Source organism: Acanthochromis polyacanthus, chromosome 13, assembly GCF_021347895.1.
Source record: "Acanthochromis polyacanthus isolate Apoly-LR-REF ecotype Palm Island chromosome 13, KAUST_Apoly_ChrSc, whole genome shotgun sequence".
NCBI lineage: Eukaryota > Metazoa > Chordata > Actinopteri > Pomacentridae > Acanthochromis > Acanthochromis polyacanthus.
Window position 1 is genome coordinate 1,901,664 of NC_067125.1, and position 15,030 is coordinate 1,916,693.

The following is a 15,030-nucleotide window of genomic DNA, read 5'->3' on the forward strand; positions in this document are numbered from 1 at the left end:
AATGTTTCTGTAAAAACGTCACAGCAGCATGATTTTAACCTGTTTCTGCTTCATGTTTCACCTGCTGAGGCTAACCTCATGTTAGCATGTTGGTATGTGAACAAGTTAATTTTAGCATGTTAACATGCTAGTATGTTCATGTATTAGCATGTTAGCATGTTGGTATGTGAACAAGTTAATTTTAGCATGTTAGCATGCTAGTATGTTCATGTATTAGCATGTTAGCATGTTGGTATGTTAGCATGTGAACAAGTTAATGTTAGCATGTTGGTATGTTAGCATGTGAACAAGTTAATGTTAGCATATTGGTATGTTAGCATCTGAACAAGTTAATGTTAGCATGTTAGCATGTGAACAAGTTAATGTTAGCATGCTGATGTGTACTGAGATGATGTATGTGAATCGACAGGACGAAGGTGCTGAAGATGAGGAGGAGGGGGGACCAGAGGGACGACAGCGCAACGCTCATCGCCATGGAAACCAGCCCGGACAGCAACTACGGCAGCATCGCCACGGTAACAGTTGTTTGACCTGAACACTGGAAATAAGGGCAGCTGCTAGCTTTGCTTAGCTTAGCTTAAAGACTGCAAACGGGGGGAATTGCTAGCATAGCATAAAGATTAGAAACAGGAAGAACCGCTAGTTTAGCCTGGCATAAAGATTGGAAACAGGAGAAACCACTAGTTAGCTTAGCATAAAGACTGGACACATGGGGAACTGTTAGCATAGTCTAGCATTAAACACTTGAAACTGGGTGAACTGCCAGCTTAGCATAAAGATTGGAAACAGTAGAAATTGCTAGCATAGCCTAACATGAACACTAGAAACGAGGGAACTGCTAGCATAGCCTTGCATGAACACTGGAAAAAAAGGAACTGCTGGTTTAGCTTCGCATAAAGACTGGAAACGGAGGGAGTTGCTAATTTAGCCTAGCATAAAGACTAGAAACAGGGAACTGATTGCATAAAGTATTGAGAGATCAGCAGCTTCAGTTTCCGCTGGTTTTTAAAGAAATTGTGTCTGATTAAATGCAGGAAACAGAACAAGAAGCTGCAGTTTAGCTGATAAAACAGAAAATGTTTGTTCAGGTTGTCGTCGACCTCGTTAGCAACGGAGACAGGAAAGCTGTCAGGGACTAAGCTGATGGATGATGAAAAGAAACAAAAACACAAAAAACCACCGGAAAAATCGAGTTTTCAGATCTGAAGCTGATGTTCGGTTCTGTGGAGCTGAACTGTTTCTGTCATTATTTCCCAGAATGCACCTGGTCAGCATCGGGACAGAAACGTGTTCAGAGATGGATCAACTGGAGTCGGTGAGTTTAATTCTGGTTAATGATCAATCAACTCAAAGAAACAAGAAAGAGCAAAGAGTAAATCCTGCCCTCTGATTGGACAGACTTTGTGCTGGTATGGGAGGAGCGTAAAGGTGTTGACTCCGCCCACGCAAAGTTTAGGGAGGAGTTTCTGAAACGACTGAGACGCTGTGGACTGCTGCAGGAGCAGGTGAGTAAAACCAACACACCTGGCAGCACGGGTGATATGATCTGTTTGTTGGTGATGTCACCTGACTGTCACATGACATCATAGTTCACACCTGAAAATAAACACTCAGCTAGAGAGAACCATGTGGAACCAAGAACCTGACAGGTGTTTGCTCTGCAGAGGGTGGTCCTCCAGGAGAAGAAGAAGACCTCCTTCATCCTCCTCAGCGCTCCGTGGAGCCTCCTCTGTTATTATGCCGAGGAGATCAGCCTCAGAGTCCCTCTGCAGGTACAAACCGCAACAAGTTCTCGCCTGGTTAGCCCGCTAGGCTACCATATTTAGCTGTTAGCAGATGTTAGCAGACTGGAAACAGGAGGAACTGCTATCATAGCCTAGCATAAAGACTGAAAACAAGAGGAACTGCTAGCTCAGCCTAGCATAAAGACTGGAAACAGAGGGAACTGCTAGCTTAGCCTAGCATAAAGACTGAAAACAAGACGAACTGCTAGCTCAGCCTAGCATAAAGACTGGAAACAGAGGGAACTGCTAGCTTAGCCTGGCATAAAGACTGAAAACAAGAGGAACTGCTAGCTCAGCCTAGCATAAAGACTGGAAACAAGAGGAACTCCTAGTTTAGCCTAGCATAAAGACTGGAAACAGAGGGAACTCCTAGCTTAGCCTAGCATAAAGACTGAAAACAAGAGGAACTGCTAGTTTAGCCTAGCATAAAGACTGGAAACAGAGGGAACTGCTAGCTTAGCCTAGCATAAAGACTGAAAACAAGAGGAACTGCTAGTTCAGCCTAGCATAAAGACTGGAAACAGGGGGAACTCCTAGCTTAGCCTAGCATAAAGACTGAAAACAAGAGGAACTGCTAGTTTAGCCTAGCATAAAGACTGGAAACAGTGGGAACTGCTAGCTTAGCCTAGCATAAAGACTGAAAACAAGAGGAACTGCTAGTTTAGCCTAGCATAAAGACTGGAAACAAGAGGAACTGCTAGTTTAGCCTGGCATAAAGACTGAAAACAAGAGGAACTGCTAGCTCAGCCTAGCATAAAGACTGGAAACAGAGGGAACTGCTAGCTTAGCCTAGCATAAAGACTGAAAACAAGAGGAACTGCTAGTTTAGCCTAGCATAAAGACTGGAAACAGAGGGAACTGCTAGCTTAGCCTGGCATAAAGACTGAAAACAAGAGGAACTGCTAGCTCAGCCTAGCATAAAGACTGGAAACAGGGGGAACTCCTAGCTTAGCCTAGCATAAAGACTGAAAACAAGAGGAACTGCTAGTTCAGCCTAGCATAAAGACTGGAAACAGAGGGAACTGCTAGTTTAGCCTGGCATAAAGACTGAAAACAAGAGGAACTGCTAGTTTAGCCTAGCATAAAGACTGGAAACATGGGGAACTGCTAGTTTATTAATAATAATAATAACAATAATTTTTGTTAAATCATTGATCCTTGTCCTTGCCACCACCTTGGTGTCTTTTCTTGTCATTCGATGTCTCATTTTTGACATTCGATGTCTCATTTTTGTCATTCGGTGTTTCATTTTTGTCGTTTCATGCCTCACTTTTGTGGTTTGGTGCCTAATACACTTGTGTTACATCACTGTTCCTTGTCGTCCTGCAGGTGGTGGAAGCTCCAAACCTGAACTGGTCTGAACAGGTCCTGTCCAAGCTGTCCCTCCCCAACCCTCTGTCCCAGGATGTCCCCAACCCCCCAGCCGACTACTACACCTGTCAGTTCAGGACCAACAAGCTGCAGAGGTCCAACCACTGAGACACTCTGTCCTCAGCGTCCAGCTGCAGCTTCAGTCCATCACCTCTCTGTCTTCTGTCTGCAGGTTCCTGGGCAGCGACCACCAAGAGACCTTCTTCAAGACCACTCAGAGACACCAGGTGGTGAGTTCAGGTTCTGCAGGACGTTACACAACCGGTTGTTCAGCTTCATCTGCTGTTTTAACGTTCTGGACCAACCTGAAAAAACAGAAGGTTTGAGCTTTCAGGCGTTCTTTGAATGAATCCAGATCCTGATATTTCATCCAAATTATTTTGTTCTTCCTGGACAAATTCTCCAAAAATGTTAAAGTGTTTGTTTGAACCAGATCCTCCAAAACCAGAACCTTCGTCCTCCTGGTTCTGGTTCTCTTGGACCAATTCAGCTGAGACCAAAACAGTTTTAGGTTGGCCTGCAGGCAGTGTTTCCTCAGAGAGGCTAAAATAAATGCAGCAGAAACAGAGAAGAGAGGAGATAGCTGCTGGAGATCCATCCAGGATGGAGAAACATCTACTGATGATGAGCAGAGTAGAGAGGAAAAGCATCTACAGGATGAGGAGACAGAACAACCAGAAAGTAAGACAAAACGACAAAACAAGATAGAAAATGATGATAGTCGGAAAGAAAATGACCAAAACAACACACAAAACAACAAAGACTAGGTACAGAATAACATAAACACGACTGAAAACGGCATAAACAAGACACAAAATGACCAAAGCTAGTAGTAGCTAGTTCAGTGTCTCCAGGAGGAGGAGATAAAACCACCACAAAGAGACATGAAAGATCAAAAGGAGACACTAACTATGAGAAAACAACAGAAACAGAAGATAAAATGTGAGGAGGTGTTGGGTTCAGTTCCTCCTCAGACTGATGAGGTTTTTAATTCAGAACAACAAAGACCATGTTCTGACAGCTCTTTAGGAGAACTCCTGCTGAGAAGCTTTCCCTCCTTCTGACTGGTGGACGTTTAATGTGAGTGAAGGTCTGAGTGTTGCAGAAACACTTTGTCTGATTAACGTCCTGCTGCAGCGTCTGATAAGAACGGCGGCTCTGAGCTTCAAACTCTGAGCTTTACTCCAGACGTAGCTGTGACTGCATAACAGGAAACCAGACAGAAACCTCCAGGTTTCAGCTCCAGCAGTCAGCAGCATTCATGAAAACATCAACAAGAACCACTTCTCCCTGTTCTCTGATCCTCTGAACTCATGATAGAAACCCGGATTTGTGTTTTCTTTGTGTCGTCGTTGGTCTCAGTCGACTCATTTCATGTCTCACTTTTGTCATTTTAAGTCTCATTTTGTCGTTCTGTATCTCATTTTTATCATTTTGTGTCTCTTTCTGATTGTTCTGTCTCTTCGTCCTGTCCATGTTTCCTCTCTACTCTGCTCATCATCAGTAGATGTTCTCCAGGCTGGATGGATCTCCAGCAGCTATCTCCTCTGTTCTCTGTTTCTGCTGCATTTATTTGACTGGTTTTCCTCTCAGTCTCTCTGAGGAAACACTGCCTCTGGTTCAGTCTAAAACTCTGTTCATGCATCACAAAATTAAAGCTGTTTTTCTGTGAAGACTTTGTGTTTGATTGGCTCCCACTCAGAACCCCACAGGTCCAGGATGTTTCAGTCAACAGACGGACGCTGCCGACGGCAACGCCTCAACCTCAAACACAATCAGCAAACACACATGTCAGCAAACACACACATCCTCAAACACACACATCCTCAAACACACACATCCTCAAACACACACGTCCTCAAACACACTCAGGGTAAGAAGTATTAAAGTACAGGGAGATGTAATGTGGTAAATAGTAGTAAATAGTTCAATAAAACATGGACATTCCCCTGCTGCATCTATATGGAGCCTCCACTTTGTTCAGCTCTGGACTCTGGAAACATACTAGATATGTTGAGTCCATTCATTATTATTATTATGATTATTATTATTATTTTACGTTTTTTCACTGCAACATTTATGTAAAACCTCTCCTCCATATCTACAGTTAGCCTAGCTTAGCGCCTAGCCTAGCTAGAAGAAAACCTGCCGTGCTCGTACAGGAAGTCCTCCCTGATGGTGTTGTGTTCCTGCAGCTGTACGAGATCCTGGCCAGGACTCCGTACGGGTCGGTGAAGAAGGGGGAGGTGGGAATCGACCGGCTGGTGAGTGAGCAGGTCTTCACTGCTGCCTACCCCCTGCACCAGGTGAGAGCTGGACCGCCTGAAGCTCCACAGCTGTGCTTCTCCAGGTTCTCCAGCTGTTGAACATCTGTCTCTGTCTGCAGGGTGACTTCCGGCTGCCCTCCCCCCGGTACCGCCCAACTGTTTGGGTCTGAGACAGATCCTGTATGCGTACTGGGCCCAGTGGTCCTGCTGGAAGCGCTACCAGCCTCTGGACCACATCAGGGAGTACTTTGGGGAGAAGATAGCGCTGTACTTTGCCTGGATCGGTAACTATAGCAACGACACTAACGGAGTGGCTGGTTCACTACTGCTGGTTTAATCAGGGACTGTGTCTGACTGTATGTTTCCATGGAAACTGTATCTGACTGTAGGTCTCCATGCTGACTGTTTCCACGGTAACTCTCTGTGACTGTAGGTCTTCATGCTGACTGTTTCCACGGTAACTCTCTGTGACTGTAGGTCTTCATGCTGACTGTTTCCACGGTAACTCTCTGTGACTGTAGGTCTTCATGCTGACTGTTTCCACGGTAACTCTCTGTGACTGTAGGTCTTCATGCTGACTGTTTCCACGGTAACTCTCTGTGACTGTAGGTCTTCATGCTGACTGTTTCCACGGTAACTCTCTGTGACTGTAGGTCTCCATGCTGACTGTTTCCACGGTAACTCTCTGTGACTGTAGGTCTTCATGCTGACTGTTTCCACGGTAACTCTCTGTGACTGTAGGTCTCCATGCTGACTGTTTCCACGGTAACTCTCTGTGACTGTAGGTCTTCATGCTGACTGTTTCCACGGTAACTCTCTGTGACTGTAGGTCTTCATGCTGACTGTTTCCACGGTAACTCTCTGTGACTGTAGGTCTCCATGCTGACTGTTTCCACGGTAACTCTCTGTGACTGTAGGTCTCCATGCTGACTGTTTCCACGGTAACTCTCTGTGACTGTAGGTCTCCATGCTGACTGTTTCCACGGTAACTCTCTGTGACTGTAGGTCTTCATGCTGACTGTTTCCACGGTAACTCTCTGTGACTGTAGGTCTTCATGCTGACTGTTTCCACGGTAACTCTCTGTGACTGTAGGTCTTCATGCTGACTGTTTCCATGGTAACTCTCTGTGACTGTAGGTTTCTACACTGCCTGGCTGTTACCGGCGTCTCTCGTCGGCACGGTGATCTTCCTGATCGGGTTCGGCCTCATGGCCACTGATGTTCCAGCGTAAGTACAAACAAACCAAAGCGTTTGTCAGGAATCACTTCCTGTGCTGCACCGATCAGTCATCAATATGTGTCTGATCGATAATACGCTGATGACATCACATGTTTAATGTCTGCTGATTGGTTGTTTGTAGGAAGGAGGTGTGTAACAGTGGAAACAGATTCATTATGTGTCCCATCTGTAACATCTGCTCCTACTGGAACTACTCCAGCATCTGTAGCACCTACAAGGTACCTGTCTGTCTGTCTGTCTGTCTGTCTGTCTGTCTGTCTGTCTTTATACCTGTCTGTCTGTCCTCCTGTCTGTCTTTATACCTGTCTGTCTGTCTGTCTGTCTGTCTGTCTGTCTGTCTGTCCTCCTGTCTGTCTGCAGGCCGGTCTGCTGTTCGATAACGGAGGAACCGTGTTTCTCAGCGTCTTCATGTCTCTGTGGGCCGTCACCTTCCTGGAGTACTGGAAGAGGACCTGCTCGTCTTTGTCCCACCGCTGGGACTGCTCTGACTTCCAGGACATCGAGGTTTGACGTCCTCACGCCTGCAGCTTCAGGTGCCGTTAGACGGGTTTAGTTCACCGATGGCGTCCCTTCGTCCTCCACAGGAGCGACCTCGTCCAGAGTTCACCGCCATGGCTCCGATGACGGTGAGGAACCCGGTGACCGGAGCAGAGGAACCCTACTTTCCTGAGAAGACGCGCCTCAACAGAACTGTGACGGGCTGCATGGTGATCATCATCATGGTGGGTCTCTGATGGTGGACAGGGTTTGATGTAGACTGATGTTGTTTGATCTCAGTTTGATGTCGGTTTGATGTCGTTTTCCTCTGGTTTGTGTTTGGATCCCCCTGACTCCGGTCTCTGGTTGCAGGTTGCCGTGGTGCTGATGTTCCTCATCGCCATCATTCTGTATCGCACCATCCTCAGCATCGTCATCTACAAGTCGGACTTCAGCTTCTTCAACTTCTCTGTGAGCGCGACGACCGGAACGTCTCCGAGTGTCTCTGGAGACGTGAGGAGGCTGAAGGTGTGTTTGTGTTTCAGGCCGGGAGGATCGCCAGCCTGTCCGGGTCGGTTCTGAACCTGCTGGTCATCCTGCTGCTGTCCAGAGTCTACACCGCTCTGGCCCACATCCTCACCCGCTGGGGTGAGTCAGGCCGGCTGCTTTACACTACTACAGCAGCTGGCTCTCACACCGCCCTGATCTCATTCCTGATTTTAGTCACTTTACTGAGATTTGGTCTTCATTCGTTGAATTTATTTCTCAGGTTATTGGAAAATCTCTAAGCTTCAAACAGACAGTAACACAATAATCCTGCTCTGCATGTTTCCTCTCTGCTCCTCATCAGTAGATGTTCCACCATGCTGGATGGATCTGTAACTATCTCCTCTGTTTCTGAGCCATGCTAGCCAAACTACACGTTAAAGCAGTTAGAATAATCAGATGTGTGTGCTGGGCGTCACTTTAAGCTTTGCTCAGAGCATCTTCACATCCTTTAGTGGAACTACAGACTACAGACGTTCTTTACTTTTATTTTTAAACAGAAAACTTTACCAGGACAGTTTAACTCTAAACAGGCTTTTATCAGAAATAACAGCTAACAGCCATGCTTGGAAGATTACTGCTGTATTTTATTTTTAAACCCAGAATGTTTCCTTTTCCTTTTCCTGTGAAATTATTCAGCTCAATTTAAACACTTTATTTATCCCTGAGGGGCAGTTAAAAGAAAAACAAACTAAAGTAATAAAAATAATCAGAAATGACTGAAAATTTGTCAAAACTGACTCAAAAAGCCCAAAATGAGTCAAAGTTATGAACAATTTTAGTTTTTAATTTGTTGACTAAAGTGGTTTTAATAAAGAACACGGCTGTAGCTCAGATTTGGTTCATTTCCTGATGAGTTCAACGAACGCCTGAGACGAAAATCTGCTCATTCTTCCTGTTCCTGGCTCATGAACGTTTGGGTGATTTCTTTTAGCTTGTTTTTGCTGTTTTGTGTCTCGTTTTGGTCATTTTGCATCATGTTTTTGTTCTTTTGTGTCTCGTTTTGGTCATTTTACATCATGTTTTTGTCATTTTGCATCATGTTTTTGTTCTTTTGTGTCTCGTTTTGGTCATTTTGCATCATGTTTTTGTTCTTTTGTGTCTCGTTTTGGTCATTTTGCATCATGTTTTTGTCATTTTGCATCATGTTTTTGTTCTTTTGTGTCTCGTTTTTGTCATTTTACATCATGTTTTTGTCATTTTGCATCATGTTTTTGTTCTTTTGTGTCTCGTTTTGGTCATTTTGCATCATGTTTTTGTCATTTTGCATCATGTTTTTGTTCTTTTGTGTCTCGTTTTGGTCATTTTACATCATGTTTTTGTCATTTTGCATCATGTTTTTGTTCTTTTGTGTCTCGTTTTGGTCATTTTGCATCATGTTTTTCTCATTTTGCATCATGTTTTTGTTCTTTTGTGTCTCGTTTTTGTCATTTTACATCATGTTTTTGTCATTTTGCATCATGTTTTTGTTCTTTTGTGTCTCGTTTTGGTCATTTTGCATCATGTTTTTCTCATTTTGCATCATGTTTTTGTTCTTTTGTGTCTCGTTTTTGTCATTTTACATCATGTTTTTGTCATTTTGCATCATGTTTTTGTTCTTTTGTGTCTCGTTTTGGTCATTTTGCATCATGTTTTTCTTATTTTGCATCATGTTTTTGTCATTTTGCATCATGTTTTTGTCATTTTACATCATGTTTTTGTCATTTTGCATCATGTTTTTGTTCTTTTGTGTCTCGTTTTGGTCATTTTGCATCATGTTTTTCTTATTTTGCATCATGTTTTTGTCATTTTGCATCATGTTTTTGTCATTTTACATCATGTTTTTGTCATTTTGCATCATGTTTTTGTTCTTTTGTGTCTCGTTTTTGTCATTTTGCATCATGTTTTTGTTCTTTTGTGTCTCGTTTTGGTCATTTTGCATCATGTTTTTCTTATTTTGCATCATGTTTTTGTCATTTTGCATCATGTTTTTGTCATTTTGCATCATGTTTTTCTTATTTTGCATCATGTTTTTGTCATTTTTGGTCTCATTTTTGTCATTTTGCATCATGTTTTTGTCATTGTGTGTCCTGTTTCTGGCTGATAAACGGCGTCGTGTGGGTGATTTATTTCAGCGTTTATCCTCCTTTCTGAGCAGATCGGGTTAACTTTCCTTTCCTCAGGCTGTAGATATGATCATAGTGAGCTCCCTGAAAGAATGAAGGTTAACCAAAATGAAGAGCAGGTTTTGGTTTTCCTCCTCCACTCTCCTCACAGCACTTTGTGTTGTAGGTTTCAGAAATGTGAGGCTGGCGCCCCCTGCTGGGACTCACCTGGAACCTCACCTGATCCTAAAATAATGAGAAAAATGACAAAGAAAAGGAAAAAAACAAGACAGACGATTACAAGATCGAGATACAAAGCAACAAAAACTAGACAAGTGACACAAGAAGGAAGCAAAATGTTTTTAACATTTAGAACCAAGCAGCTGATTGATAAACGCAGAAAATATCCGATAGATGAATGAAAACATTGTTTGGTGCTGCTGAAGTATTAGTATGTAAACAGAAAATAGGAAGTCCAGGAGGTTAGAATAAAACTCTGAGGTGTTGAAGTGGACAGAGTCAGACTGAAATGAACCTGAACACGTGTTGGAGGGTTGTGTGTCTGTCTGTACACGCGTGTAGCTGCACAGTGTCTGTGTGCTGTGTGTGTTCCCAGAGATGCATCGCACTCAGACCAAGTATGAAGACATGTTCATCCTCAAGGTCTTCATCTTCCAGTTCGTCAACTTCTACTCGTCTCCGGTTTACATCGCCTTCTTCAAAGGCAGGTGAGAGCCAATCAGAGCGGCCGCTCCGGTCACATGACTTCTCTGGGTTTGGGCGACAAACAATTTGACGATCAGATGTTGAACTTGATGTAGTTTTGTTTGTTTGTGTGCAGGTTTGTTGGTTACCCCGGAAACTACAACACTCTGTTTGGAGTTCGCAACGAAGACGTGAGTCTGAAAACAAACCAACCAAATCCAGCAGAATTCACTGGATTTGGTTGATTTTTATGTGAATGTTCCTAAAGAAACATTTTTAACATTTGTTGTTCAAAGATTTCCCAAAAATGTTGAAAATGTGGACATGAGAAGTTTGACTGAAAATAAATACTTTTTCCACATTTTCAAACTTTTTCTGTGAATGTTCTAAAATAAATATCACAAGTTTTACTGATATATATGGAATCCCTTTAGATATTTTTAGGATTTGTTTTGAAGATTCTTATTTATTTAAATAAATATTTACAAGAACCTTCTTACCAAATTTGGGGGATTTTTAAAAATAAAACTTCTAAGAAGGTTTTGCAAATTTTCAGGAATTTGGAGAATTTTTTGCTGAATTTTTGGATTTTTTTCAGACAAGGAAACAGCATTTTTGGTGCCCATAAATTCAGACAACAGGAGGGTTAAAAACAGTGAAATATTAACACCAGGCATGAATAAACACATCTGTGGAGATTTTTCCTCTGACTGTTCCAGCTGCTGCTGCAGAGACTTGATTTCCCAGCAGCCTCGCTGGTAGAACAGCTGACCTCTGAGGTTTGGTGGTCTAAGAAGAGAATATGGTCCTCCAACACGGGGCTTTATCTACTACAACAGCTTAGCATCAGCTGTGTCTAACAGGAAGTCAGAGCAGGTACAGGTGAGGTGCTTCATGGTGGTTCTGACCTGAGATCAGTCTCTCTCCAGCCAGACTCATTGATCCAGTTCCTCAGAGGAAAGTCGATCCTTTTACCTCAGAGATGCTCAGCTGGTCAGACAGCTGATCTAAACGGTTGTTTAATTGGAGAAACTTGAAGATAGTTTATGTAGAGCAGGGGTGTCCAACATGAGGATTTAGCGGAGGCATCGATCGTGTCGTGCCTGTTTTCTTCTGTCCGATTTGATTGTGGATGAAATGGATGAATGAACTGTAACAGAACAGAATGGATGATGTTTCCTCAGTGTGGAGCAGGAGGATGTCTGATTGAACTGGCTCAGGAGCTGCTGGTCATCATGGTGGGAAAACAGCTGATCAACAACATCCAGGAGTTCATCTCCCCGTAAACAACAACACACACTAATAAACACCGACAGGCCACAGGGATGATGGGATCATTAGATATATGATTAGATATTAGAGGTGAGGGATGGACGTGATGGTGTCTCTCTGACAGGAAGCTGAAGTCCTGGTGGCAGAAGAGGAAGTTGAGACCTCAGCTGAAGGAGAAGAAGAAGGAGGTGGATGGAGAGGAGGCTCAGGAGGAGGAGGAGGTCTGTCCCTGGGAGGACGACTACCAGCTGCTGGTCTGTGAGGGACTGTTCAGCGAGTATCTGGAGATGGGTAAGTCCTCCTCAGGCTCCAGGAACCGGCCTCAGGTTCACCAGATGGGTTCAGCAGCTGTGAACAGCTCAGAGAGTTTCAGAAATGTAGCGTCTAACAGTCCTGCTGGTCCTCCTCAGTGCTGCAGTTTGGTTTCATCACCATCTTCGTAGCGGCCTGTCCTCTCGCTCCTCTCTTCGCTCTCATCAATAACTGGGTGGAGATCCGTCTGGACGCCCACAAGTTTGTGACTGAATATCGCCGGCCGGTGGCGGAGCGAGCTCAGGACATCGGCATCTGGTTTCCCATCCTGCAGTTCATCACACACATGGCCGTCCTCAGCAACGTAAGACTGTGCACGTGGAGGACGTGTTGGTCCCAGAGCGGTCTGAGCACAACGTCCACTTTGTGTTTCAGGCCTTCCTCATAGCGTTCACCTCGTCCTTCCTGCCTCGTCTGTACTACCGTTACACCAGAGACAGCACGCTGAGCGGCTTCATCAGCTTCACTCTGGCCACGACTCCACACACCTTCAACCAGCAGCACCACAACGCCTCCTGCAGGTCGGTGAGCAGACTGCAGCTCCATGTGCTGCTGATGCTGGAGATCCTGCGGATGCTTTGGTGTCTCTGCGGGTGTTTGACTGGATGTTTGCTGTCGTCCTCTGCAGGTATCGAGGTTTCAGGGATGAAAACGGTGAATATCTGCCAGAGTACTTCCATCTCCTCGCCATACGCCTCGGTTTCATTATCGTCTTTGAGGTTGGTGTCTCTCACGCTTCAGGTGAACTTGGTATGACCGTATTTTAGGAAGCTTCTGGAGATTCACCTGAGCTCTGTCTGTAACCTGAACTTTCACACTCAGAAGGTAAAATATCTGGATTGTATTTTAAAAACCAGAAACATCCAAACAGGAAGTTCACTTTGAGAAACTTTACTTTCCTGTTAGATCTTGAAGGGTTTTGCCGTCTTTCTTCCTCAGCATGTGGTCTTCTTCATCGGCCGCCTGATAGACCTGATGGTCCCCGACATCCCTGAAGAGGTGGAGCTGAAGATAAAGAGGGAGCACTACATGGCTAAAGAGGCGCTGGCTGAGAACCAGGTCCAGACTTGAACCTGTCATCAGACTGTTTTATGTCACTCCAGTTTGGTAAACCGTAGTTGTGTTTCAGTGGAGTTATAGTTTGGTTTGTTGTGTTTTTGCAGTCTTTGGGGAAAACCATGATTCCTGGTCATAAGGACATTCCATCCAGCAGCCTGCGACAGCGTGGATCCAGAACTTCACCACCACAGAGCGACTCTCCTCCACCAAACCTGAAGGAGATCCCAGAGGAAAGTGATCCACCAGGCAGCAGCTGAGATGAAGAGGAGTCCCACCGCCTCCATACCTACACAACTGAGATCCAACATTCCTTTAGAGGAAAGTCCTACCATAAATTTGCAAGATCTACAAGAACTGTGTGTCTAGAAGATGTAATGTTTTAAACCTTTACACATCCTCCTGCAAGTGGTTCCAAAGACCTCGGCCAGTCATGGACAAGCTCTAGAAACCCCTAAGTGTTCTGCAAAAGGTCTTGAGGATCTTCAACATATCTAGTCAACAAGTTCTTCAAGAACTCTAGAAGATTCTCAGTCTTCCAGGTCATGATAATCCCAAGGCTTCAGCAGAAGGTGGCTGAACTTCTTGGTTTTTGAAGACATGTTATCTCTATCCAATAGGCTTCTCAGTTCTCCCTGATGGTGGGGAGTCCCAGGTGTTTAGATCCTTCACTAATCACATGAATCAAGGCTCATACGGGTCCAGATGTGACCTTTAGTGATGCTGCCTCCTTGGGCAGTTGAAATTGCCCCATCAAACAGTTTCACCACAATTCACGCCTCCAGTCTTGTGACTCTTGGGTTTCGGGTTGAGTTTAGTGTGAGAATAAATATCTGGGACTCCACATCTGTCAGTTAGAACCTGTTGGATGAAGAACCAAAGAGAACATCAGCTGCCTTCTATTCTTCAGGACTTTCATGGGAACTACAAGACTCCCTCTAAAGTTCTACAAAATCTATCAAACATCTGGTAGACGTCTGGAGGACCTTGTGTTGAATCTTTACACATCCTAGAAGAGCTCCTCAAGAGGTCTGCATTACTGACCAGATGTTGTAGGACGTCTGCAAGACCTCTGCTGGACCTGTACAAGGTTTTAAATACATCTGGTAGAAGAAGAACTGCAGGAGTTGTTAAATCCCTCAAGAGGTCTGCAAGAGACTGACAACAAGACATACAAGACAAGACATGAAGACAAAACGTGCTCCGGTAGTCATGAGTCCTTACAGGTTCAACCAGGTTTAGACTAGAGTTCCAACCTGGAGCCTAAAGCGTTTTAAACTCTGTCAAAGCTACCTCAGAGAGAACATTAGCCTCTAAAACAGCTGCACAAGACATCTGAGTGAGGATATTTTATCAATGTTCATCAACAAAACATTCAAAACTATTTCACACTGAGACTGAACATGGAGTTACTGTTACTGAATAGACAGATTGTACTTTTATTATCTAGAGACTTTAATATATATGGACACATATGCTGATGGTTGTACTTATACATCTAAACCAACATCTTAGTGATAAATTCCTTTCAATGTTCTTATGAGAATAAATTTCTTACAGCGCTGAGGTGTTTGTGTTTCTTCATTTCATCTTGGAATCAGATTAAAACCAAACTTGATGCGTATTTATCTGTTTCTGTTCCACTTTACATTGGAACCAAAGCCGGTTCCATTTTAAATACTGTTCACATCAAGAAACTTCATCCAACCAGATTTACAGTAAATATCCAGAATGTGACAGTCTGAAGGTCAACCTTAGTTCACCTGCTGACCACGAGGTCCATATACACAGATACAGAACACATACATGCAGCAGGGAGTGTGTAGAATGAAGAAAACTGACTTCCTGTTTTACAGTCTCCTACAACAGCTTTGGGCTTTAGGGCAAATTAGAAATTTAGATCATAAATCAGGACA

General features: G+C 44.0%; 1 protein-coding gene across 1 annotated transcript; it reads left to right on the plus strand.

The window, feature by feature from the left end:
* Nucleotides 1–14,680, plus strand: LOC127536690 (anoctamin-7-like). The gene is given in 25 exon segments (XM_051957747.1): nt 1–92; nt 410–515; nt 1,258–1,315; nt 1,399–1,505; nt 1,665–1,772; nt 3,114–3,250; nt 3,328–3,385; nt 5,351–5,461; nt 5,542–5,557; nt 5,560–5,706; nt 6,560–6,650; nt 6,784–6,880; nt 7,023–7,166; nt 7,247–7,384; nt 7,512–7,610; nt 7,685–7,787; nt 10,386–10,497; nt 10,611–10,665; nt 11,659–11,756; nt 11,871–12,037; nt 12,157–12,362; nt 12,434–12,579; nt 12,687–12,777; nt 12,998–13,117; nt 13,222–14,680. Coding segments are annotated over 25 exon segments (2,682 nt in total). The 5' UTR covers nt 1–78; the 3' UTR covers nt 13,375–14,680.
* Nucleotides 14,681–15,030: the final 350 nt, after the last annotated feature.